This window comes from Hippoglossus hippoglossus, chromosome 24, assembly GCF_009819705.1.
Source record: "Hippoglossus hippoglossus isolate fHipHip1 chromosome 24, fHipHip1.pri, whole genome shotgun sequence".
Classification (NCBI taxonomy): domain Eukaryota; kingdom Metazoa; phylum Chordata; class Actinopteri; order Pleuronectiformes; family Pleuronectidae; genus Hippoglossus; species Hippoglossus hippoglossus.
The window spans coordinates 13,441,037-13,467,315 of NC_047174.1; the positions used below are offsets into that span (position 1 = coordinate 13,441,037).

The 26,279-nt window shown below is 42.6% G+C and overlaps 1 protein-coding gene across 1 annotated transcript; it reads left to right on the top strand.

The window, feature by feature from the left end:
* The first annotated feature begins 463 nt into the window (after window positions 1-463).
* On the top strand, window positions 464-26,269 carry LOC117758239 (mitogen-activated protein kinase-binding protein 1-like). Its single transcript, XM_034579755.1, is given in 35 exon segments — window positions 464-798; window positions 2,264-2,355; window positions 3,897-3,959; window positions 4,083-4,140; window positions 6,740-6,910; window positions 7,006-7,143; window positions 7,368-7,550; window positions 8,868-9,028; window positions 9,234-9,423; window positions 10,478-10,621; window positions 10,757-10,938; window positions 11,053-11,144; window positions 11,245-11,370; window positions 11,539-11,609; window positions 14,653-14,774; window positions 14,892-14,967; window positions 15,071-15,182; window positions 15,341-15,404; window positions 15,732-15,839; window positions 15,957-16,117; window positions 16,359-16,393; window positions 17,135-17,356; window positions 17,415-17,554; window positions 17,711-17,850; window positions 18,530-18,724; window positions 18,902-18,991; window positions 19,538-19,553; window positions 20,164-20,253; window positions 20,540-20,718; window positions 20,989-21,591; window positions 21,684-21,771; window positions 22,237-22,325; window positions 24,605-24,690; window positions 25,250-25,434; window positions 25,436-26,269. Coding segments are annotated over 35 exon segments (4,620 nt in total). The 5' UTR covers window positions 464-696; the 3' UTR covers window positions 25,482-26,269.
* Window positions 26,270-26,279: the final 10 nt, after the last annotated feature.

A 26,279-nucleotide genomic window follows, 5' to 3' on the forward strand; every position in this document is an offset into this window, starting at 1 on the left:
GTGTGTCTACTGAGAGCTTGTTCTGTATTACGACTCATTTTAATATAGATTAATAGATGGATTATTCTATTATCTGAATATAGTTAGTTTCTGTTGTTATGGTAATTTTTGTTCTTGCTTCTATTAAATCATAATTATGACTGTATTATTGAACTATGCACATGATGGATCAGTTACCTATAATCAATCAGCTGAGAACACAAAGAGCAGTGGTGCCTCAACATCCGCCAATCAGTGCAGAGTCCACAGTCTCTGTTTAATCCTATTAAATCAATTAGTACGAACTGCAACAAAAGCAATCATTGATTTAATCATGAGACCGGAGCAGATTAAGGCTGTGATGTCACACACGCAGGCAAACAGCCTCTCCTGGATCCCGGTCTGTGCGCAAAACGCAGCGCGAAACGCACCGAGGCTGAGGATCCGTCTCCAGCAGCAGCAGCAGCAGTCCAGAGGATTAACAGAGAGAAGCTGCAGGAGAAGAGAAGAGCGATCCGTGTCCTCATGTCCCGGCAGCAGTGTCCAACTCCGTAAAGAGATCCACAGATCGTCTCCTGTGGAGGGTTAGGTGGATCATTACGCACGCTCACTAACTTCTTCCTCTGGTGGTGGATCTGTCTCAGTGGACGGTCAGCTGTGTGTGTCTGTGTGTGTGTGAGAGTGTGAGTGTGTGTGAGGTGGGGGTCTGCAGACAACATGCCAGGAGATGGATTCACGATCAAAAGTCGCCTCAGGAATTTGCTGCGCTCTCCCTCAACTAAGCAAAAGAAGAACAGGAGAGAAAACCTCAGCAGCAAGGCACGTCTCTATACACACACACACACATACACGCATTCACACACACTTCTTTAATGAGTATTAACGCAATGGGCGTCTCTTTTATTTGTGGAATCAAATCTCCTGCTACATTCAACAGTATAACTGAACAACTTTACTTAAATGCAGCTGCAGAGGGAAAATATCTAATAAGGCCTCCTTAATAAATATTCAAGATAAAGCTAATGGCCTTATTGATGGCAATCAAATCATATGAGACAATAACAAGAACAACTTTTACCAAGAACAACTTAGTAAAAGATAATTGACATGAAATGATTGGACTCTGTTAACAACTTTATTAAACATTTATGAACGATAACTTACTATTGAGCCAACCCCAAATGTGTTCTCAGATGCAGTGTATAATAAAAGTTGTCTGTTTAGAAAGAGGTACAGAGAAAAACTATTCATTTATGATATAAGAGCAATGTCGAATTTCTGGCCTGACAGTATCTGATAGTGCTTTTAAATATTTCCTGTTATTATAATAATATATGTGTCAGTAGGACACAGTGGACTCAGGTACATTCATATGTTGCTCCAGCTGAATCAAAAGACACTAACAGCTGCTTTATAAATCCCAACACAGACAGACAGCGTGACACGCCAAGCCGGCTGTCGCATCCTCTGTTTAACTACGACGTTAAACTCTTCATTTACTTTCTTACTCTACAAGAAAGGGAGAAATAATAATATTCATATTTTAAATGGAAATTAGATTGAGCTTTGTACAGCGCTGCTCATATTAAATAGCAAAGTTACATTTGACCATTCACACACATTGGTACAGTGCCTCTATATTCTTTGCTTTGTTGTTTGTTTTCACACACTGACGTAGCACTCGTTAGCCTAAATTAAGGGATCGGTATCTTGCTAAAGGGCACGTCGGCATGCAGACCAGAGGAGCTTGGGATTGAACCACCGACCTCCTGAATCACCGACCTCCTGAATCGGGCCAACCGACTATTTTAGTCCAAAGCTTCAGTTTGGAACCAAGGAGATGCCCCCTGCTGCACGTGACTTGGCAGCTTGTTTAGCCTGTTTGCCAGACACTTGTTTGTTTATCATGGGGAGAATAAGTCTGCAAACCAAAGTGTCTGTGCAGGTCTGCTCACACCAGCAACCAACACATCAATGGTTATTTATACCCGGGCACTATCAGAGAGATAAGGAGAGAGATAATACCTTTTTTGTATCTTATAAGCAACGGGGGAAGTCAGAGTTTTGGAGATGTTACTGAGTGGTTTGATTTAAGGTAACATGAAGCTAATCGTCTTTGCACAACACAACAGCACACAGCAGCAGTCTTATTTCTGTCTTTCACTCACTGACGAAGCTGCTTAGGTATACATCCCTGCTGCCTTGCAATTATCCCAATGTCAACCAGCTCTACTCTCCCCTCTCACTGAGTGAAGGTGTGTTTTCCTGCTTTGTGTCTCCACAGGTGACGTTGGAGAAGGTTCTGGGCATCACTGCTTCAGGAAACAGTGGTCTGGCCTGTGACCCCCACTCTGGGCTAGTGGCCTACCCTGCTGGGTAAGAGGAGAGAGAGACCGATCATTATCTAAACATCTGACCTTTGACCTATCCGCACCTCCATGTACAGCTTCCTTATCATATCGACCTCACACAGATGTTTAGTGTGCATATTTCCGTGTGTGTGTGTGTGTGTGTGTGTTATCACACACACACAGAGGAACTGAGGAGGAGAGCTCTGTGGGCCGTCTCATCAGAGAAGCTCCACAGCAGTTTATTATCCTCTCCTCAGGAAGAGTTCCTCTGATAGTCAGTGATACACTGATCTACAAAGCACTGTGTAATTTTTTATTCTTTCTGTGCAAACACTGAGACTCACAATGTTAAGTGCAGAAAATAAAAAAATAAAAATCCAAAGCAACGTGTGAGCTGCAGGATCTACAGGATTTAACTGTAGATCTGGGGTGGCCGATGCTCGGGGGCCTCGGAGCTGCAGCACCACCAGGGTGAGGGTTTCAGAACAAGCAGAGTAGGTACATAAAGGCCAGAGAACTGAGCCCTGAGCCTCTTTTGTGTCGCAACGCTGTGTTAATGCTATAAGACGTTCAACGGCTGGAAAACAGAGGAGAATTAGAGTCCTTGACTTTATTACCGTGTCAGGAAATGTCGTTCATTCTACCTTGATTCATTCATTCTGTGCATTTTCCGCCATTCATCTTGTGTGTGTTCACTGTTGATCTGCAGTTTGTGCCGCTCTTGAACAAGATGTAAAGAGGAAGTTCTAATAACAGGAAATGTAGTTTTTTTTTAGCTACTTGATTAGGGAAATTAATAACTCGATAATAATTGTAGAATCACAAGGTGTTGCCAATAAGGAAGACATTACTTTTTCTCTGAAACATTCGTATCATCAGACGCTCTCATGTCTGCCTGTAAGTTTGAGGCTATAACCATTAGTTCTTATCTCAGCATAAAGACTGGAAACAGACAGGATCCTGCTCAATGATACTTCCGCATTATGTGATCTGATGTGTTTTGAAGCTGAGTTTTGCTACTTTGCTTTAAAGTCAAAAAATGCTTCTAATTAACATTCAGCCTTCTTTGACCTGCCTTTGCAGCTGTGTTTGTAATATTAATTAACTCAAGCACACTTCATTAGTGAATAAAAAGTATTATTAAATGTCTCAACAGAAGAATAAACACAGGAATGAGTGTATATTTCAAACCTGAATCCTCTGCTAAACCTGTAAACTCTGGTTTACTTGTGTACAGATTAGCTGCTGGTACAGTAATGCTGTTTGGATTCCTGTGTAAACATCAGAGCTTAAATGTCTTTCAGTTCACAGTGTGTAATCTGTACCATGCACTGTGCGTTCAATCAACTTTAATAATCTGTTATTTTCCACTCAGGCGTAGACAAGTGTTTGCATTTCCTGAGAACACAATGACTTAATCAATACAAAAACACTTGAAAGATGACGAATTTCCCTTTATACTAAATTATAACCTCAATATATACATAACGTTGTAGAATTTTAAAACCCTGCTCCGACTGAAGTATTTATATGGATTCATATATTTTTTGATCTCCTCACATGTAGGTGTGTGGTTGTGCTACTGAACCCCAAAAAGAACAGACAGCACCACATAATCAACACTTCAAGGTGAGTCATAGATACAGTCACAGTGTAAAGTCCCAGTCAAGCAGAACATAAGCGTCTTTCCTCTCTCTCTCTCTCTCTCTCTCTCTCTCTCTCTCTCTCTCTCTCTCTCTCTCTCTCTCACAGAAAGACCATCACAGCTCTATCCTTCTCCCCTGATGGCAAGTTCCTGGTCACAGGAGAGGTGAGTCTTCTAACATGGCAAACATTTTTTACTATGCATTCTCTCAAAGTGCCGGATCAAATTCTCCCTTCCTTACGTCACTTTCCTAAGGCCTTCACCTGGTGAATTTGACAGCGGACAGGGGTGTTGCAACAGGACGGGCAAAGTAGGCAATTGCCCGAGTTGAGAGGGGACCCCAGAGAACAGTTGATTACCAATACCATTTTTGTGAGAACTCCTTGAATTCTATTATCGATGATATACAGGAATCTGCAACAACACCGTGGTCGGAAACCCCCCAACAAGGACCTGTGCCTACTAACACCTGCCAACATCTGGCCTGTCTGCATCTCTGTAGTAGAGTTTTTATGGGCTCTGGTTCCGATCTTTGCTGATGAACATGAAACTCAGGTGAACTCGTTAGTTTGGCAAGACAGCGTAAAAAGGACGTCATAAAAAACACGAAGGCAAACTCCTCCATTGACAATGAGAAAGAAGTTAATCGCCTTTTTAGCATTAAAAAAAACATGTGTATACTCACTCATTTTGGAGGTATTATTTATGAGTATGCACATTTTGCACTTTGTTTACGATATTAGTATTCAAAGAATTGTTTGAAGACTGGGTCAATGTGGTTTGGTATCATGTCCCTTGAAACACTCCTGACTTGAGGATAAGTGTTTACAATACATTAGATACTTACTGCAGATTTCAGCTAATTAGATCCACCCAGGTTGCACAGTATAAGCGGGACGAAGGCCTTCTGGATTATTAACCAGGGATGATAATGAAGCATCCAGAGTTTTCAAGTTTTCCTCAAGTTACAAACTAATGTGTCTTGTCATCAAAGCGTCCTGACCCTCTGTGTTGGAGTTACAGAATGTGCTTCCACACAACACGCTTTCTTAATCCTCCCTCCCTGCTGCCAATCAAAGCCGATGAATGACTTCTCTGTGTAAGTGGATGAGCACGCTGTAGTTGCCATGTCGGCAGAGACCAAAGTTCAAAAACCAAATACGCAGAAGACAAGCTGTCCTGCAACAAAAAACAAAATTTTGTAGACTCAGGGTTGAGGGTTAAAGGCGGAGGATGTCACACCTTGTTAAGCCCTATGAGGCAAATTGTGATTTGTAAATATGGGCTATACAAATAACATTTGATTGATTGATTGACCTTAGTGTCTTAGTAGGTGTTTTTGAGACAGGGCCACGGCTTATTTTATATTGAATGTTCTCAGTTACTGGCCAATACTCCAATGCAAATGTTGAATGTATCTTATTCATCTGCAAGAATTGTTGTGGTTCTTCTGACTGGTGTATTTCTGTGATCAAACCTCTGAGCATCTCAGCTCCCCTCGAGGATTTCCTGCAAGAGGAGAAGGGTTTAAGATATTCCTGAATGATCTGATAAGAAACCAAACAGTGGCTCATTTACATAAAGGGCAGCCTGACAGCAGACATCTTTCTTTCTTTATTCTCTCTTACTGTCTGTTCCTATTGGATAATGTACTGCCTTTAGTTGAGCATTATCCATTTCCAGCATCCTCCAGGCTGCCTTTCCTCTCACCTAGTAACTGACCTTGGAGAGGTCGTTCCACCATATTAAAAAAAGAGGCGACACAAATAGCCTGCTGACCTTGTGATCCCCGAGAGGAGAATAATGTGAGCAGGTTGAGGGACAAGTGCAGTGAGCAGAGGTCAGAGGACAGAGAGGATAATCTCTCAGAGAGCTGGATAGACTGCAGTGACAGGTGACTGCTGCCTGTATCCTGCTGCAGTGGATTTAAAGGAGCCATAGCATGAACATATTCAGGTTTATTATTTTAATGTGGGTTATTACTTATTACTATAGCCCCGCACCCACATAGTTAAAAGGTGGGTTTCTACCTGTTTGTATGCACATTATAAACTGTGTGGAAACACCCGAAGAACCTGTTAATATTGCAAAAAAGTGTTCATGCTTGGCTGATGTGGAAAACTGAAGGTATCAACAAAAGGTTGACACCGTTAAATTAGCAAGTAAATCCAGATGTACATGAACATGTCACTTAAAAGAGACATATTATGTTTATAGGTTAATTTAACTTTGAGTTATTACTTAAAAATGTTTACAAGCTCTAAAAACATCACTTTCCTCACACTGTCCATTGCTGCAGCTCCTCCTTTCAGCCTCTGTCTGAAACGCTTGGTTTTCGCTCCTGTCTCTTTAAGCCAAATCTGCTCTGATTGGCCAGCTGGCCCCACTCTTTTGCGATTAGTCAACCGCCTCCATCATAAGTAGGAGATGTCGGCCCATTTGCTCGCTTAGCTTGTCTTCGTTTGGGGGCGTGCCAGACTAGCTGCTAGGTGAGCATTATGCTAATGTGGGGCATTGTGATGTCATCAGATTCACAGGAAGTATCGGCTGCAGTATTGATGAGGCAGTGTTTTGTGTCCCTTTATCGTTTGACTTTGGACTCTTGAACTTTACAGAACTTTTACATACACAAACAATGACACTATAGGAAAGAAAAACTGAAAAAGCATCATACATCTCCTTTAAAGTGATGTAATGGATACACACAATGAGCTCCTTCTTCATTGATGATCAAATATCAACACATCCCTCTCCATTTCCCCAGAGTGGTCACCTACCGGCAGTGAGACTGTGGGACGTGGCCGAGCGACGACAGGTTGCGGAGCTCCAGGAGCACAAATATGGCGTCTCGTGCGTGGCCTTCTCCCCCAACAGTAAATACATCGTCAGCGTGGGAAACCAACATGACATGATGGTGAACGTGTGGGCGTGGAAGGTACTTCACACTCCTTCATACTTTTAAGCTCACAGCCAGCTCCTCTTACCATCTGTGTAACTGTCACATGTATTGTTGTGTGTGTTCTCTTGTAGAAAGACGTCGTTGTCGCAGCCAACAAGGTGTCGAGTAAAGTGACGAGTGTGTCTTTCTCTGAGGACAGCTCCTACTTTGTGACTGTGGGGAACAGACACGTCAAGTTCTGGTATCTGGGTCACTGCAAGGCCAGCAAGGTACTGAAGTAACATAAAACCTAAAAAGTTTTATCACCACAGAAATGTGGGCTATATGCTCCTGGACAATGTTTTTTTTTCTGTCTATAAAGGAGAATATTGTGTTTTATGAGTGATTTTGTAGAAGTCTGTACATCTTTATGTAGCGTCTATGGTGTGAAAGCTCTGTGCATTAATTACCTCAGTGTTACCTCAGCTAACCCTCTTCCTTCTGTGGCGTTCAGGCCAGCGCTCCCGTCCCGCTGCTGGGCCGCTCGGCGCTGCTGGGAGAGCTGCGGAACAACTTCTTCTGCGATGTGGCCTGTGGGCGGGGCCCTAAGTGGGACTCCACCTTCTGCATCACCTCCTCCGGCCTGCTGTGCGAGTTCAACAGCAAGAGGATGCTGGACAAGTGGGTGGACCTGCGGGTGAGTGACAGGGGACGTGTGTGGCTTAGATACTGGTCCTGTTTTGTAAAGACAGTAATGGGATGGTAATGATTGGGCTGTGTCACTACATCCATCAGGGAAACATTATCTTTGCTGATGCACAACACTGATTAATCAAAGTGTTTGTCTCGCTGCCAGAAAGTCAATAAGCACCTTTGCTTTAGTACAACTTGTCTCTCCAGCTTGATACACCTCTCCATTTATGTTAGACACTGCCTTCAAATGAAAGTAGTAAATATTGTGTTTTTTGTTGATATACAAACAACATCTATTGCACGTCTGTCCGTCCTGGGAGAGGGATCCCTAGGATTAAAAGTTTTTTGGGAGGGAGTTCATCTTCACTGTAATGGAGGGTTACGGACAGAGGATGTCACACCTTGTTAGGCCTTATGAGACAAATTGTGATTTGTGAATATGGGTCATAGAAATACATTTTGATTGCACCAGCTTTGGTGCCAACTGATCCTCATCCCAACTGACATCGACGAGTGTAGTTTAAAACCCAAGTTGGTTTGGCAAAATGCTACTGATTTTCATGAAAAATGTCTTGTGATCAAACGGAACTGGGCAAAAAGGGTTTGAATCCCAATTCGTCCGGGGTCTTTCTTTGTAGAGTTTGCTTGTTCTCCCCGTGTCTGAGTGCGTGGGTGCTCTCTGTGTGCTCCTGCTTCCTCCTACAGTCCAAAAACATGGAGATCGGGGTTAGGTTAATTGGAGATCAGTGCGAAAGGGAGTATGTGAGTACCACCACCCTAAAAGGATGAGTGATATGGATAATGGATGGATTGATGAATCATGTTATATCCCCAACCCACTTCATTCACTCATCTAAACACTGAGTGAATTTACTGTATGTATCCATCACTTTGGTTCTGAGCTCTGTACCAGTCATGTGTATGGTCAGTGTCCAGCTGTGGTGTTTCATTAAGAGGTGAGGATGAAGGCGTGTGGCCGCTGCTCCTGCCTTCTGTCGGAGGATCGAACACAGATTAGGACCAAGGACAGGATATGTTCCACTGGGACCTTTATTATGAGTGACAGGCAGGACTCCTGTGGACGCACCTAAGATAAATTGTCATAAATGTTATTTTCAAGGATAAAAACAAACAATTTTTTCGGGTTAAATGAGTAAAACTCCCAAAACTGCAACTTATTACTCCATGTCCTGCTGATTGTTACTAAAAGCCTCAGTTTACATGGCTTTCTTTACTCTGGACAGAGTTCAGTGCTTATCTGTAAATTACAGATCTTCTAAATCGATCTGATGTGTCTACTGTTTTGTGTGATGCGCTGCAGACGAGTGTGGCCCAGTCTCTGTCCCTGTCCGAGGAGATGATCTTCTGTGGCTGCGCTGACGGAACGGTGCGAGCCTTCAGCCCTGCCAACCTGCACTTTGTCTGCACGTTGCCCCGGCCGCACCCCCTCCGCGCTGACGTCTCGGCCATCACCCAGGCCAGGTGAGGGAGAGCTCAGGAGCCACACACACGGCCAATCCTTGGCAGCGATCCACTGCGGGATCAAACGCTCTCTATTTATAGCGCTTCCTGTCTCCAGCTGCCCCATTTCACAGTCTGAAGCCCTCCCTTATTGATGTTTCAAAAGAAAATATCTGATATTGTTATTCCATGATCTTTAAACAACCTTTTCTCTCTCTCCCACCAGCCACCTATTTTCCACCAAGGCAGATGACCGTTACCCAGCAGCCATCGCGGTGACCTACGACCCCCTCGGCCACTGGCTCAGCTGTGTGTATAATGACCACAGTCTGTATGTGTGGGATGTGAGAGATGTGAGCAGGGTGGGGAAGGTGCACTCTGCCCTGTTCCATGCTGCTTGTGTCTGGGACCTGGAGGTAAACATCCAAGAGGAAATTAACGACACATGCAGACAGATCCTGGCTCAATAGTTTGGATGTTGGTTATTGATTAGGTTGCTGATTCTTGGAAACGGGGGGGGGGGGGATTGATCAATATCAGGGATCCGGCTCTGGTTCCAGAAGTAAATTTTCCACTAATTCACTCTCCACTGACGTTCCAGAAAATACTTATTAAGAGAGTATTAAGCCTGGAACGAGATTGGCCAGCTACGGAGCAAAAGTAATAGAAAATATTGGAATAAAGAAAAAAGGCAAAGAAACAAGACTTTGTACATAATTGTTTTAAGAGTACAGAAACTACACATCCCATAAACCATTGCAAATGATCCCAACAACGTCCAGTGCACTTCTTCTTGGATTTAATGTTGTAGTGATTTAGCGTAGTAAATGTAAAGTGTAAAGCTGAATGATCCGATTGAATCTGACATGATGCAGTGGTGGTAGAGATTCCATGGTAACAGCAAGCTCCATCAATCACAGCCGCCGCTATTACACCGGAGGATTATGGGTAGCATGGTACCCGCTGACATCACGAAATTAAAACCATTTTTCTTAAAACACAGTTGATATCATACAGACTTGTGGCTTTTTACAGGAGAATATAACAACATTTTACAATCGCATAGCTTTTGTTAAGTCTACATTGGATGGTTAAAATATTATGGCCAATAATAAGAATCTGGGATTTTTCCTTTAGGAACCACACTGTTGAGTTCTACACCACCCCAGTGCTAAAACGGGACACACACTTTGTAAACACACTAATGGATATTTTAATTATTAAATTTTGTTGTTTATATTTACATTGAATTAGTTATATATAGTTGTATTTATAGATGTTTTACATTTTAACTTGCTCATAATAGGCAATAAAAGCTCATGCATACTCTTTTGTAAAATTGCTTTAGTGCAGTTTATGACAACACTCCATTATGACTGTAAAAGTATATTACAGCCTTGTAATTCAACACGTTTAGCTTCCTGGAGTTTATATTCCAAAAAACCCATCTTCTCTTCTTTTCCTCGTCAGGTTTTCCCCGATGTTCCCGGGGAAGTGGCGGCTGGTTTGTCATCGGGCGCCTTCCTCAGTTGCTCGGCTGATAACACCATCAGACTGTGGCGCATAGACGACTGGTCTCAGACTCGTGTTCATTTCCAGAACATCCTCAGCAGGGTGAGTTTGACATTAATATCTGTATATCAGAGCTCTAGAGGGTGGGGTCTGCCACACATACCTTCCAGATCCTCGCTGGTTCCCCCAAGCAGAACTCCATGATGAGTTATTTCTCTGTCCATTACTGCTTTGCAGGATCTCCTGAATATAATCTATGTAGATGGAAACACTGCAGCATTACTGGATGCAGACTGTGTGACGAATGCAGATAAATCAGGGGATGGACAGGCGACAGAAAGCAGGACAGGCATCAGGACCATCTGTGTCAGTCCAGACGGCAAACACCTGGCTTCTGGAGACCGCAACGGCATGCTGAGGTAGGACAGATTTAGACAATGGACTATTCTCAGAGTTTGATTGATAATGACAGGTAACCTTTGAAAATGTCTTTAAAAAGTGTGTGTGCGTGTGTGTGCGTGTGTCGTCTCCAGGGTTCATGACCTCAGCAGCATGGAGGAGATTCTGAAGGTGGAGGCCCATGATGCTGAGATAATCTGTCTGGAGTACAGTAGCCCAGAAACAGGTCAGTGTCTTCATATGTGTCTGTGATACTGAATGTAGTGAGAGTAACTGTGCATTGGACGAGTGCACGATATTAGCTTTAACAGAGTTCTCACTGTCAGGTCTGAAGCTGTTGGCCACAGCGAGCAGGGACCGTCTGATCCATGTGTTGGATGCTGAGGATGACTACAGTCTGGTGCAGACGCTCGACGAGCACTCTTCATCCATAACAGCCGTCCGCTTCGCTGGTGAGCCCCACAAGACACTGTCAACATCTGACAGCTAATCTGTCCTTAATCCTCGTTTTCATCTCCCTCCTTCAAGTCCCTCTTTCATTTGGCTGCTTGTATTTTTTTAAGCCCCACTGAATAAAACTGACTGACGTTGTCCTGCAATTAATTATTTTTGTTCCTCAGCCAACGAGAACAAGGTGAGGATGATCAGCTGTGGAGCAGACAAGAGCATCTACGTCCGGACTGCACACAAGGTAGGACACAAGATTCAGTTTGTCAGATCTCAACAATCAAATGTGAGTCTTGTGACATGTGGAATATGCTGTAGAACATCCAGTATAACCACATAACGTTATTACCTCTGCTCACATCAGTTATACTTAACGAGGTTGCAATGGGTCAGAGAATAAAACATTACCTTTGGTGTGGATCCAGTATATTTTTTCCACTTTCTTTTCCCAGATTTGACGTTTTTTAAGACAGTTTCTTCTATTTCTCAGAGAATAAATCATGGATCTTGATGAAAAAAATCTGGCACATTTAGGAGACTGATATTTATGTGTTTGGTGCAGATCCAAATAAAACTCTGGATCTAGTGAATTTAAATGTGGTTTCATAAAGGGGCCTTGGCAGAGGTATGTCAAATAAACTACAGTAATAATATGCTATTTAAAAATATATATATATACATAATCGTATTTTCACATCACTTAAAAGCAATAAGTAATTTGAGGCTCGCAGCAATTTTAATATCACTGTCAAATTCCTGGTTACTCCTGATTTACTGTTTCATTTTGGTAGAGAGGGAAACGCCAGCAGGGTAACATGAGTCATCAAGGCAAACACCCTATTTTACTATGCTAAAGAAAGTGCAAAGAAATTCCCGGATCCACCCGTTAATCTGTATCTGCTCACACATGTAATGGGTTCTTCTCTGGGTCATGCCCCATCCCTCCACTGAATTTAATGGAAAACGGTTCAGTGGCTTTTTAGTAATCCTGCTAACTAACTAGAATAGCACTCAGTGAACCGCATACCTCCACTAAGTCCCAGCAGTCCTCTTATGAATCCACATTTAATGAATCGGCTAGATCCAGATTTGGATTTGGATCTGCACCAAATTACAAACACTCATAAATACCAGTCCTCTAAATATGTTTATAAAAGCCTATGAATTATTCATTGAGGAAATTATTGAAAATGTTGAAACACAACACACAGTGTTAAAGAAAATCTTGGACCTTTTAATCAAATCCAGGTTTTACCTTGGACTATATGGCACCTGTCCACCAAGTTTCAATGAAATAGAAGCTGTAGTTTTTGCGCAATCCCGTGAACAGACGGTCAAACAGCAATGAAAGCACAGCCTCCTTTCTGTGGTTTTTCTCTCTGACCATAACAGACACAGCGAGGAGCTCATCTAGGTTTAGTATTCTTTGCTGCTTTCTTGCCAAAGAGAGTTCTCACTGTGCAGCACAAGAGTTACACAACCCATGTAGCCTCTTTTTGTAAATACAAAAAAACTTTACAGTATGTACCACATAAAGACCATCTGCAGTACAAGTTGTATAACTGAAGCAATAAAGGAGACGTCATGCTGCTTTCTTTCCCCGGGTCACTGTGGTATTTTTCTGTTTGATTCGTCTTGCATAAGTTACAACAATCTTCTTAAACTTAAGACAGAATTCAGGTCAGTGCACATTAAGATTTGCAGAGCACAATAAACAGTGGCTTATTAGTGTTGGAGCAGAACCTCCCCTCAGCATCCAGACACTTACAGACAACTCATGTCAGTAACGTACTGTGACAGCCCTGTGCTCTCTGCAAAACATGAGTGAGCATCGTCGGTGCTGTGTGCTCTCAAGGATTCCTAATGGGACGAGCAAACACTGAGTCTCCGTTGCACAAACTTCAGAAACGTTTTTTATTATTTTATCTCACAGTGGGTCATTGTCAAACATATTCATTCCTCCAAATCCATTTTAAAGCATACGGCAGTAAAACAACTACATGTATGTGTATATTCCTACTTCTAAGATACACATATTCCTATTTATTCCAACTAATCTCTGCACCTTTTAGATAACGCAGAGGTCATGTCTGCCTTCTTTGTATTCTATGTTAATACATACGCTAAATTAAAGAGCTTAGAATAAAATTAAAATGTCTTCATCCCACTCAAATTGGGACTAATGTTTGTGTATCTAATAACTCCAGAAGTTCCTGTCTGTACGTGGAACGCATACATCAAGAACCGATAAGAACCATTCATCTTATCGACTTCATATGTGGCATGTGTATTGTTAAGGGCCCAACCCTGTGCAGTTTTGGATTTGTAGCGATTTGGACACATTATTTGTTTCATTAAAAGAAATTAGAATAAACAGGTGACCAGCAGCGGCTGGGACTCATCAACCTAAGTGACGTTGATGACAGCAACAACAACTGATTGTCCGGTTCAGGGTTCTGCGTACTGAGCTGAGCTTCACTGAGCTTTGAATAATCACTTGAACGGCTCTTTGTGCAGCAACAGCAGCAGCAGCTTCAGGGTTCTGTGGACTGAGTCCAGCAGCAGGTCTGTACTTGCTGCAGCTCGATTACTGCAGGTCACTTTCACAGCTTCACAAGGAAAGCTGCATCACCACAGGCCAAGGAAACAGCCCGTTCCAAACGATGGATTTAGAACATGCCCTGCGCTAGTAATACAATATTTATTTAGAGAACATTATATTATTGACGTGCACAATAAAGAGGAAGTGCTGAGATGTAAATGAGAATCCATTTTACCACGTGACATAAGGATAGCCATTGATACTGATGCTGGTCAACAGGATGTAGAGATGCTGGGGATCTGAATGAGATGGATGGGGGGGAGGGGGGGGGGGGGGAGGGTTGCAGAGAATCACTGAAAGCGACAGAGTGGAGGAACGGATTATTACGTCTCTATTGACCTCCACCAACAAGGTTGTTTTCATGAGCGAGGTTGGATTGCATGAAACTTGGTGGAAGGGTTTGTTATGGGTCCGGAGAGAACCCAATAAATGATGGTGCCAATCCGCATCATGGTTAGGGTCAACATTTTTTGCTTGTGTGAAATGTGGTGCAGACCCAAATAAAAATCTAGATCTAGTAAATTCAAATGTGGTTTCCCAAGTGGACTGTTGGGCCATTCTAGTCTTCATTTGCTTTAACATCCCACTTTCTTTATGTGTCATTTGCATCTTTTCTTCTGATGCTGTATCTACCGCCTCCCTCCTCCTCTGCACAGACCTGACAGTGTTTCTCTCTTTTCTACAGACGGACAGAGGTACAGAGTTCAGGCGCTCCCACCATATGGTGAGCAAGGCCACGCTGTACGACATGGGTGTAGACCCCACCTGCAAGTACGCTGCTGCCGGCTGCCAAGATCGCTGCATCCGGTGAGTGTGTGCATGGGGATGCATGAAGGACAGGGAGGTTATAGCAACTGGAAATGCATCTTATAAGAAAGTTGTTTTTTAAAATATATTTGAGTTTTCTTTCCCTCCTGACTGCAGGATTTTCAACATCAGCAGTGGCAAGCAGAAGAAGCTCTATAAAGGATCGCTGAGTGAAGATGGCAGTCTGCTTAGGGTAACATCTTTCTCCACTGTCCACTCATCTCTCACACACACACACGCACACACACACACACACACACGGTTCATCGACTATAGAATGTGTTTGTATCCGGCAGGTGCAGATCGATCCCTCAGGTCAATACGTGGCCACGAGCTGCTCCAATAAAAACATCAGCATCTTTGACTTCTACACAGGGGAGTGTGTCGCCACCATGTTTGGACACTCTGGTAACAGAACACACACACACACACGCATACACAATTCATGCAGCCAAACTGAGCAGAGTAAATTACAAATTTTATAGCAGCAGGGAATAGGATGCAACGCCCGACACAGCCGGGGGCAATAAAATAACTAACCAGCCATAACTTTGTTTTTTTTGCAGAGATTGTCACAGGGATGAAGTTTACCAACGACTGCAAGCATTTGATTTCTGTGTCAGGTGACAGGTGAGAGACAGTATTGTGTGTAGCTCTACTGGAAAATCCAGCATCGAGTTGATAGGTGGAATAATCGTGATATTTCTGAAAAAGAATAGCATTAGTTATATATTTAAAATGAGAGCTGTGACAACAATAAGATGCTTAAGTATGAAAATGTTCAGTGCAGTAGAATAAGATTGTACCCAGGATGACAGCAGCACCCAAATTAATATCATCTACAACCTCTGCTGCAGAAGGAAATGAGTGAGGAAATGTGTTTGCAGACAGTTTCCTCAATAGTGCAGCTGAAATGAAATGCTGAATTTTTAATGCCTGAATGCTTTTATCTCCCAGCTGTATCTTTGTGTGGCGACTGGCTCCAGAGCTGACGATCAGCATGAGGGAGCGGCTCTTCCAACTCAGACAGAACCCAAACACGCCGCCCGCCACCACCAGCCTCAGGTGACGACTCACTCCGCCGTCGAGGCCTTTTCGTTGATCACGTTCGTTCTAGTAATGATTATACAGGTTCCACTTTACACAATATTTTTCTCTGGCCCTCCGATTGTGTTCCTCCAGGCGGGAGGTGTACAGCGCCCCCACTCTGGGCACCATGTCCTCAGACAGTGACCACGAGCCTGAGGGGGAGGACGGGGCGGAGAACGCTGCTGACTCCAATGACCCTGAAGACACCGCAACCACCGCTTCCTCTGAGAGCAGCCATGGCGAGGAGGACACAGGTACTGTCTGAGACTGTAATCCAAATGTTTATCAAGGGAATTAGAATCAGGGTGTAGCACTGAGCGGAGGAATGTCCTCTCGCAACCGTGTTAGTGAGCACACGCCCTGCTGTACTGTTATTTAACCTCTCTGCAGAGGGCAAGAGAATTTAAAAAATCCAAATTCAGGCATACAAAATTGTATCATGGTGTAGTCATTGTTCGTAACTTTTAATTATTGTGCTTTTCCATACATCAGGAGGCTCAGATGAAGGACAGGAGTGGGAGCAGACAAAGGTAGGAGCTTTTATTCAATGGATCAGTATAAATTTGATCAGCTTTGGATGCATGTTTATAAGTATTAAATATGTATGGTATTGTATTTACAAATTCAAAATTATTCCATCATTATCTTTCAGTGAAAAAGTAAGGTTAAAGCAAGTCTCCAGGAAATCAATATAAGTCAATGAAAAGTCCTCCGTGTGTGTGTGTGTGTGTGTGTGTGTGTGTGTGTGTGTGTGTGTGTGTGTGTGTGTGTGTGTGTGTGTGTGTGTGTTACAGTGCATTTAATTGTCATTCCATGTTAATCACATTAATTCACAATACACAACTCACCCTTGACTCCATCCCTGCTTAATTGTTTTATGAACAGTGCATAATATTGAGTATAAATATATATAAAGTATATACAGAATATTTTTAATACAGACTGGACAGCTGATGTCTACCATGTCTTTATAAAGACTTTAGGAGGACTGAAGTGGCTTAAGGATCTCAGGCTTATCTCCCCCAAACATGAGATTAATCCCTCTGTGATGTGCTGGGGGTGGAGGCTGAGTCTTCAAAAGTGATATGAAATTCATTCTGAAATACGCAGTTCAATTTAGGGCACTATAAGGTACACCACATACCCGCATCTTATGAAAAACTGACATTAATTAATTCAAACTTTCATTTTCATTTTCCAGAACCTCTGTGCGATATTTTTCAGCCCTGTCTTATAAGAACAAAGGTCATGGTCTCCTGTCTCATTCGCAGCATGCAGTCATCAACCAGGTCGCCCCGGACCCTGCCAAGCGTCCACGCCGCCGCTGGTCTCATCGTATGGGCACTCTGGAGCTGATGGTCAAATCCATGCTGGACCTGAGGCAGCTGGAGAGCTTATCTCACAAGAAAAGCCCCCACGGCCCAGTGAGACAGAGCACGTCCAGTCTGCAGGAGCCCATGGTGTGCATGCACGTACAGGAGGAAAAGAAAGAGGTATGTGTGTAATTGCTCTCTGCTGCACTAAGTCACCTTTCCTCATTTGCTGCTGCAGTTGGAGGAGAGATCCAAGAGGCATCAGGCCTGGCCACATGCTGACTGGCTGTCCTCACACACGTCCAAGGGCATCAAGGGGAACGACGGAGCAGTGTTGTACCCCGAGGACAAAGAGGACAGCACAAGTCTACAGGGCAGGTAAATCCCTGCCTGCTGCACACACACTGTTTTCATCCCAGTGACCGTGAGAGAGAACAAAAGTGCCTTTCTATTCTTAGTTTGCTGTTACCCCCCTCTCCGCCCCTCTTCTTCTCCTCATTGTTATTTCCACCTCTCTGTGTTTTCATACGTCAGTGATTACATAGTGAAGGAGCAGCACCGCAGGATGCAAGGACGAGGGATCCGCAGTGAGAGCCAGGACAGCCGCAGCCCAGACAGCGCCTGCTCCCTGGGCTTCGACCACAGGGAGTCCAGCCTGGATGGGGTCCTGGATGGTGAGAGCAACAACGATGAGAGAGAAAATAACACCAGAAAACAATTAAAGCAATGAGCAGTATTTCATTTAATAACCTATCTTCCCTTGAATAAAAACACAAAGCACCACAAATTAAGATTCAAAGCTATTTCTCTGTTTACAGTAAGACATGTTCTGACTTTAGTCCCCCCTAGTGGTAGTATCAGAAAAGACTGTGGCTGTCAGCTGCTCATGCTGTACATTTACTAAAAAGAAAGTAAATGAGTTTTAAAGTGAGAAATCTCAAATGACACAGATTAAGCCTGTACATATCTCTACTAAAACCTCTTTAACTCTGCTCTGCTTCACTTTATTAGAATTAAATTTGGCACAGGGAATTTTCAGATGTTTTGCTGTGGATTTTTCAGCTGCAACTACATGATTCCATAGGGGAAATTCACTCTAAACTTTTAAGCGAACATTACATTTTTCATTTATGTTCTTTTCCATCTTCATTTACTCTAGTAACATCTATACTGATTCTTACACCTCTGCAGAAATCTCACAAGACACCACGTTTATTCATATAGACCCTGCAGTTGAGAAACTTTTTTCTGATAGAAATATGTCTGATAATAACTTTCTACCACATAAGCCTCAGAGTTCTGACTGGCCGTTTCTAAGGATTATCTGGTACGTGCATTTCTATTTGTCCTCAGATTTTGCAGATGTGGAGTCCCTGAGCCCGGACAGCTGCGACGAGGAGGACGATGAAGAGAGGGAGGAAGTGAAACAAAAGGCAGAAGTGACGAGTATGGACGAGGCTCTGAGGACGGTGACCGACAGTGCCGGCCGCAGCCGAGAAGACTTCCTCAAGCAGAACTTTGAAACGCTGACAGAGAGCTGCAGCACGGGTCAGACAGGGCGAACACACACACGTGCTAATACCGACACACACAGTATTGATTAGTCTGGTGGTTCTCCTTCTACTTTAGATTTATCTTTCCTTGGGTATTTCTCTTCTTTCTCTGCCAATTTCTACGTTTATCCTTTTGTTTGTTTTTATTCTAATGTCTACTGTCTGTCCACAGCTGAGCAGAGCAAAGTCCCCAGGCTCAGCATGTCTTCACGCTTCCTGGCCAGAGGACATAATAACAGGTACTGCTGACCACTTCAGACCAGTGTGGACTCACAGCTATAATTACAAATCCATGTGGACTCACGCACACTGCTCTGCTAAACCATCTGTGTACCCTCTTGATCCAGCCGGCTGTCGGATTGTAAAGACATTGTTGAAGGCTCTCTGGGTAATTTTGTGTGAGAGAACATTGTTGGGTTGTTTTCGGTCCTTGGATGACCTAAAGGTTGTAACATTTTTACTTGCATTTTTCATTACATTGCAAAGGGTCTTTTTTCTTTCCGCCGTCACCAAGCGTTTGCTCGTTGTGGGAACTTTTGGATTTCCTTATAATATTGTAAGGTCTTGACCTCATTACGTGAAGTGCCTTTAGATAATGCAGGTTGGGATTTGGCACTAAATAAATAAAACAAATTAAATTTATACATGAAAGATTGCAGGAGTGTTTGGAATTCACTTGTGTGAAATGTTATTTAATTTAAGAAATGGTTGAATATTTTCTGGAAATGTGTTTATCCATATTCCTGCCAAATGTTAGCTGAGCGAATGGATGCCTCTCCCATGTCAGTGCTGTTCAGCAAATGTGAAGTTACAGCCAGCAGCCAGTTTACAGATTGGAACCACGGACAAACAACTAGCTTGGCTCTGTTCGATGATAACAACATCCATCTACAAGTTAATGAAGTCTCTGCTGGTTGCTTGGCAACTGGTCTTAGCCCATTCTTAAACCCCTGTAAAACATACAATTTGTTTTGGTACAAACACAACAAACAAGATTCAAGGATTTAATGTGTTAACTAGTGAGCTGATGTGTATTTTTTTTACACAGAGCCATGTTAGCTGTAAGCTGATATCATGTCTTCTGGCTATGTCCACATAGGCTGTGTAGCATAAGGCCTATAGATACTTTCTCAAACAGTGCAACTATTCCTTTAAAATTAATGTAAAAATCAATGAATATAATCGAATGTCTAAAAGCTACCGTGGCTCTGTCTTTGTTTGATTTGAAAAAGTTAAATTAAAGAACATGCCATGGTTCCCACAGGTTAATGGGCTGAACTGTTTCATGTGCATTAGAATAACCAGCTCGTAGACACAGCTTCATATTTATTAGAGTAGTATGGATCCTAACGTGATTGTGCTAACTATTCATTTAACAGGGGATTACATTGTGTGTCTGCTCCTCTAACCCTGTCATGACTTCCCTCTGAATAGGAGCAACCACTCCACCAAGCCTCCTGTGTCAAAGGTACGGCCCTTGATGGAAGATGGTCAGAGCAGAAACATGGAGGACAAGACCCCAGTGTCCCCTGGCTGGACTGAGGGGCCAAAGTAAGGAGGAAATACTGACATGGATCTGAAAGATGTTTAATCTTAGACAAGGGCTGCTTAGTAGAGTCATCAATTATAAATTAAAAGTTCACAAAGTACAATTGGTAAGCTACTCTGTTTAAATAAATGATTATATATCATTGGTAGAGAGCAGATCATTAAAATGAAGCACAGACTGATATTCACTTTAGCGTGTTTTTGTTATGTTGTGACGACTGATAAATGTGCGAGAAGTGATTTTAAAGCTGACGTGTCTCAGCAGGGCCGATGCTCCAGAGAAGGAGTGCACCCCCACCCTCAGAACCGAAAAGAAGAAGAAGACGTCCAGGTCCCACCTGTGGAGGATGTCCAACCCTCCTCCACCCAAAGCTCCGCTCCTGCTGGACAGAACCACGTGTTTGATGAAATCCCACTCTGCTCAGAACCTGGCCTCGGATGGTATGTTCCATCCTCACTTAGCTCATTTATTACTTTATATTTGAGTTTGAGTCTGACATGTATTTAACAGGGATCCTGCACGACACAACCATTAAGTGAGAGTTAGCTATGTAGCACATTTGCATCTGTGTTCGGTTCTACTATGAAATATAACATTTCGTTAGTTTTACTTTTGATAATTACCCAGGATTGACAATTTATATATATAAAAGCCATAAAGTTGATATATAAAAATTCACATTCATCTCCCCCTCAACATTATTTCTCCAGCTCCTCAGTCCCCCGTCCTCTCCACCGACCGAAAGGACCTGCGCAAGAGACCTCAGCAGCTTTTCCTGGACCAAGACACCCCCAGGCCGTCCTTCCACTTTTCCTCGCCCTCCTCGGGCTCTCCCCAGTCTCCCCAGTCCCCCTTACCTTGGGAGAGTCCCAAACTCAAGCCCCAGCACTCCTACATGAACCCTACAGCCAGCTCCATGGCCAAAAGCAGCCGCTCCTCCTCCCTGTCGGAAGGTATCCAGGTCGGGACGCCGCCTTGCTCCCCCTCCTTCCTTAAGGGCATGCGGTTATCTGGGGAGATGGAGGTCGAGCTCCCGCTGTTCACCTCCTCTCCCATCACTGCTTTCCCCTCTATCGTCTCTTCATCGTCATCCGTATTGTACCCTCTGGCAAAAAGTCCCTCCCCTGCTTCTCCCCATCGTACAGCTGCAGTTTCACCTTCGACTTTTACCCACAACATTCCACCCTCTCGCATCCCGCTGCCCAAGCAGCCTCTCAGCCCTCGACGCAGCCTCTGCCTGGAGGTAAAACCGAGCACCAGTGGGTTTGGAGGCCTCAGAGACCCCCAGTGTGACTTTCCAGGAAACAAACAAGGTTAGACAGCCAGCCTCATCCTGTAATGTGCCATATATACACAGAACTACATTCTTACATGTGTTGCCTTGTGTTTGTCTTGTTATTTTTAGCAATAGGTCGACATCTGTCTCTAAGTTTGGATCTTTCTTTGCCGAGTTCACTATCAGTGAAGCAGAGTGGAGGCTCGGTTCCTAAGAGGTAAAACACTTTCACTAGATGTTTATTACACTTTATGGTTTTATTTTTGCTTACAATACACTTTTTTTTATTTTATACTTGTACATTTTTAGTTTGACTTATATTTTTTAGACTAAATACTACATTGATACTACAAATACTATATAGTTTTATTCTCTTTACTCATTTATATATTGTGTAACTATAATCTTATCTTGTCATTTTTTTAAAGGGACAAAAGCATATTTATTAACATTCATACTTGAGTCCAACATGTAAATGTACCAGATTGTCATTCAGGCTAGTTTTTCCAGTATCCAATAACCACTGTTTTATGTTTTAAAGTTACCTCCTTACATTTTTGTATTTGCAGAATTCAGCTCATTTCACAGATTTTGCTTGTTATTTGCTCTTCTAATTCAACATGTCACAGTTGCATTAAATACAGTAACTGATGCTGATTTCTCTCATCCCCCCCACCCCCAGTGCCTATGAGTCAGGACAGGTGGCTGCGGCTAAAGAGTGCCCTCTGCTGCGCGGACAGGCCCCTACATCGAGCACTGACCCTCAGCCAGGTCTGACTTCCCACAAACCTTTTATTAACCTGCCTGTCGCAAATGCCTCTTCTCTTCATCACTGCACCTCTTCTTCACACTGCTTGTCTGCTGTCTGTCTACCGGCCTGTCTGTCAGTCTACTTATGTCTGCCCTCCTTCTGTCAGTGCTGTTATTACAAATGAGAAGTTTGATTATTTTGTATCGTCCTCTCTTTTGGTTTATTATGGCCCGAGCACGACTGGGCAAAGGCCCTATTGCTTTTGGTTTGACTATTCAGGTAAATGATAAGCATTTATGATAGCTTGAACGTACTCGAAAACTCACCAAACTTCGCGGGCACGTCAGGCCTGGCCTGGGCGTGGGAAAAATGGCTCCACAGCGCCCCCTAAAACGCAGCAATTCCGTCTGGTTTAACCGATCTTTACGAAATGTGTAACACACATGTATCGTGACCAGACAGAAAAAATAGTCCCCTGCACCAATTTGATAAACGCAACAGGAAGTTGGCCATTTTGGATTTTGTGGCTATTTTGGCCGTTTTACACATTGTGCATTTTAACAAACTCCTCCTAGAGATGTAGATCAACTTCAAATTCGGTGAGTGTCATCTTGACTGGAGAACAAAACTAACTCAAATTGTGAGTTTTACGTCACACGGTGTGAAAGTGCCGTGGCTGCAAATTTTGATGAATCACCATCAAAACACAAGGTTGTTGTATCTCGGATATACATGGTCCAATTGACTCCAAACTGGACATGTATGACAAGAGTCATGACTTAAAATCACAGCGCCCCCTGGCAATAGAAAATATATTTTTCTTTGCATATTTTACACTGTGATGTACTCCTCCTCGTCCAGCCCTAGTTTTCATCTAGTTTCTCTGTTCATCTTTTGCTCTCTCAGTCGTCTTTTTTCTCTGTGTCTTTAAAAGTTGATGAGATGATGATTAAAATATGAGCAAACATGATTGTGTGCTGCTAAACATGTAAATTGATCTGGAGCAAAACACCAAGATCTCATGCAACAGGCTTGAAACTTGACTCTTGGAATTCGAAAACGTAAACAGTCAATCGCCTTAAAATGTATAAAGCACATTCATGCTTCCTAAAAAGATAGATCCTTTCCATGTTGGAGACATCAAGAATGAAAATGAATTAATAATGCACACATTAATGCTCCCAGTTTCCCTCACATTTCTCAGTAAATAAATACATATGTAATAGTATTAAAATTCTGAGGTGAACCTTACTGAGGTAATTTCGCGCCTCTTTACCTGCTGTTATGTCAACCATTATTTTAACTGGGAAATACACTGAGATAGAGATCTCTTTTCCAACATAGTTGAGTACCGAAAATAAACGAAACATTCCAAGACACCAAGAAAGCAGAAATAAGAAACACTAAAATTAGCTAAATGGCAAAAACAAGAGCAAAAGTAAAAGCCTGAGGAATAAATACAGAACATACTGTACATTTTAATTCAAAGCAAATGAATCAACTAGAACAAGAAAAGCTGGAGGAAAGATAATAACGAGTTGAGCTTTAGAATGTTCTGTATGTTGCTCCAAGTTGCAGCTGCATGATGCGATAAACTGGATTTACCGAGCTCAGTAAGAAACAGTTTTGCTCCTGAAGTTGATCCAGCCATTGGAGCGTGTTTAATGGGAGACCGTGTTAAAAGACAGCAGGGAGGTGATGTCAGGGGGTAAAAGACCAAATTCAGTGGGTTTCTCACCTAACCAACCTCAGCATACACACATCACATAGATAACAATAAAAAACATGTTAAAATGTAATTCAAATAAGAAGAGAACAGATTTTAAGAAACATAAGAACCTGTTGAAAAGACATAATAAATTAAATCAAATTTTTAAATATTCATAAAAGAAGGCAAGTGCTGAACCAGTTGAAGGCTGAAACAAAGAGAAATGTCTTTTAAGTTTTCTTTTAAAGACATCCACTGAACTAGCTTCTCTGATATCCAGCGGCACAGCTGTGTTTTTACCATACATGTTGAAATCATATCTCTCAGTTTCACTCCTGCTGCTCTCGCTCTAGCCTCCGTGTGTGTGTGTGTGTGTGTGTGTGTGTGTGTGTGTGTGTGTGTGTGTGTGTGTGTGTGTGTGTGTGATTTATAGAGTTTCTTTTGATACTCTTGAACCTTTCGCTCAACATTAACTGTGCACTTGCTGCACTCAGTTAAAGTGTGTCGTAGTGTGTCTATACTGTGCGCACACACTGATTTGCCACATGCCGCGCTGCACCTGATAGAGTCCTTCTCCTGCTCTCTCGACAGATCACTCTATCACCCTGGAAACTTGCAGGCGGACGGTTATCGAGCTTCACAACAGTCTGAGCAAGACCATCATGCTCTACACCACGGTCAGTGAGTGTGTCTGTGCTGTATGTCCAGGTGTGTGTGTGCGTGCATGTGTGACAAAATTAAATAAGAGGAAACGAGAGAGATGGTGAAAGTTAAGAGGGAATAGATACAAATAATTTCTTGCATGTTTACACACCTGTCACTCTCATGTTTCTCTCGTTGTTCTAAATTGCATGTATAGGTTAAATATTTACTGCTTAAATTATACACATTCTTATAATGTATTGTTTTTGAAATTTTACTTGTGTGGATGCTGCTGTTGTTATGTTTGTACATCTCGTTTCTGCAGAAATCCATTGTAATTATCACGCATACATTTTTACATCTTGACTGTAGGCCTGAAATTATTATTACATATTATAATAATCAATTCTATAATTATTATTGATTCTTTTTATAACCAACTTAAAACATGGCCAAAATTATTATTTTTTGACAACCTATGTATAGACAATTTTGTTATTTTCATAATCAATGTATCCTTTGATTGTTTCACCAAACTGTCTGACTGTCTTACTCACTGTCTGGGTCCTGAATCCATGGGTTGATTTAAACCAGGTTCTACAGAGTGGCCACCAGCCCAGTGAGGACCAGCAGCAGATGAGGAGACTCCTGTCCGAGGCCATGTTCACGATGAAGACGGAGCTGGACTCTCTGCTTCAGCCGCCCTCACAGTGCGAGGGGAACCAGGACCAGGTGGTGAAGGGGTAGGGAGACAAGGCCCTCGCTCTGCTGGAGCAATACGCTGCTGCTGAGGTCTGTGGAGAGGAGGCTGGATACCAAGACCTGAAGTCTGCTATGCAACACATGAACAAACGCATGCACACTCAGTAGCACTGTGAATTGCACACTTGTTATTTGCACAGAGATGTTTTTAAACTTAATCTTTTTTAACTGTAAACTCATGAGATGTTATTATATTTGAAGAAATTGGAACTAAATCACGAGTGTCATGCACTGAAATAATGAGTAAAAATGTTGCCTTATTTTTCAAGATGCCATAGTTTGTTTTCCACTTTTTCTTAAACCTTAATGAGTGGATATGTAATGAAGGGAGACACTAGAGGAACAATGAGGAAGTTACATGAAGAGCACAGTTGGTATAAAACTGATTCAGATAAAACTGAATTCAGTTCAGTTGTATATCACTAAACAGCCACATGGTAAATCTCAGACACTTAACAGAGTACGACTAAAGTGCTGACTGCAGGACAGTCACATCATCAGGTCCTCTCTGCTTGTGGGACAACAATCTTTTCGTTTTATATATTAATAAAAACAGAGGGTTGTGACGGAGGGATCATGTTCAGGTGGGACGATAAAGGAAGTGAAGCTCAGGAGTAGGATGTTAGAGGTCACGTGTCAGATGAAGGATATGGACGAGACTGAAATTTAGCCATGTGATTCTCTTTTATTGCCAGTAGTGTCTCCTTCAATACAAAAGTAGCTGTAACCTTTGATACAGTTATTGCTTAATGTATGTCATGTAATGAAGATTTGTTAGTGTCTCTATGTATGAACGTTTTCATTGTGCTGGTTTTACAGGGTTTTTAGAAAGATCTTTGTATTCTGTTGTTGTCAAACACAG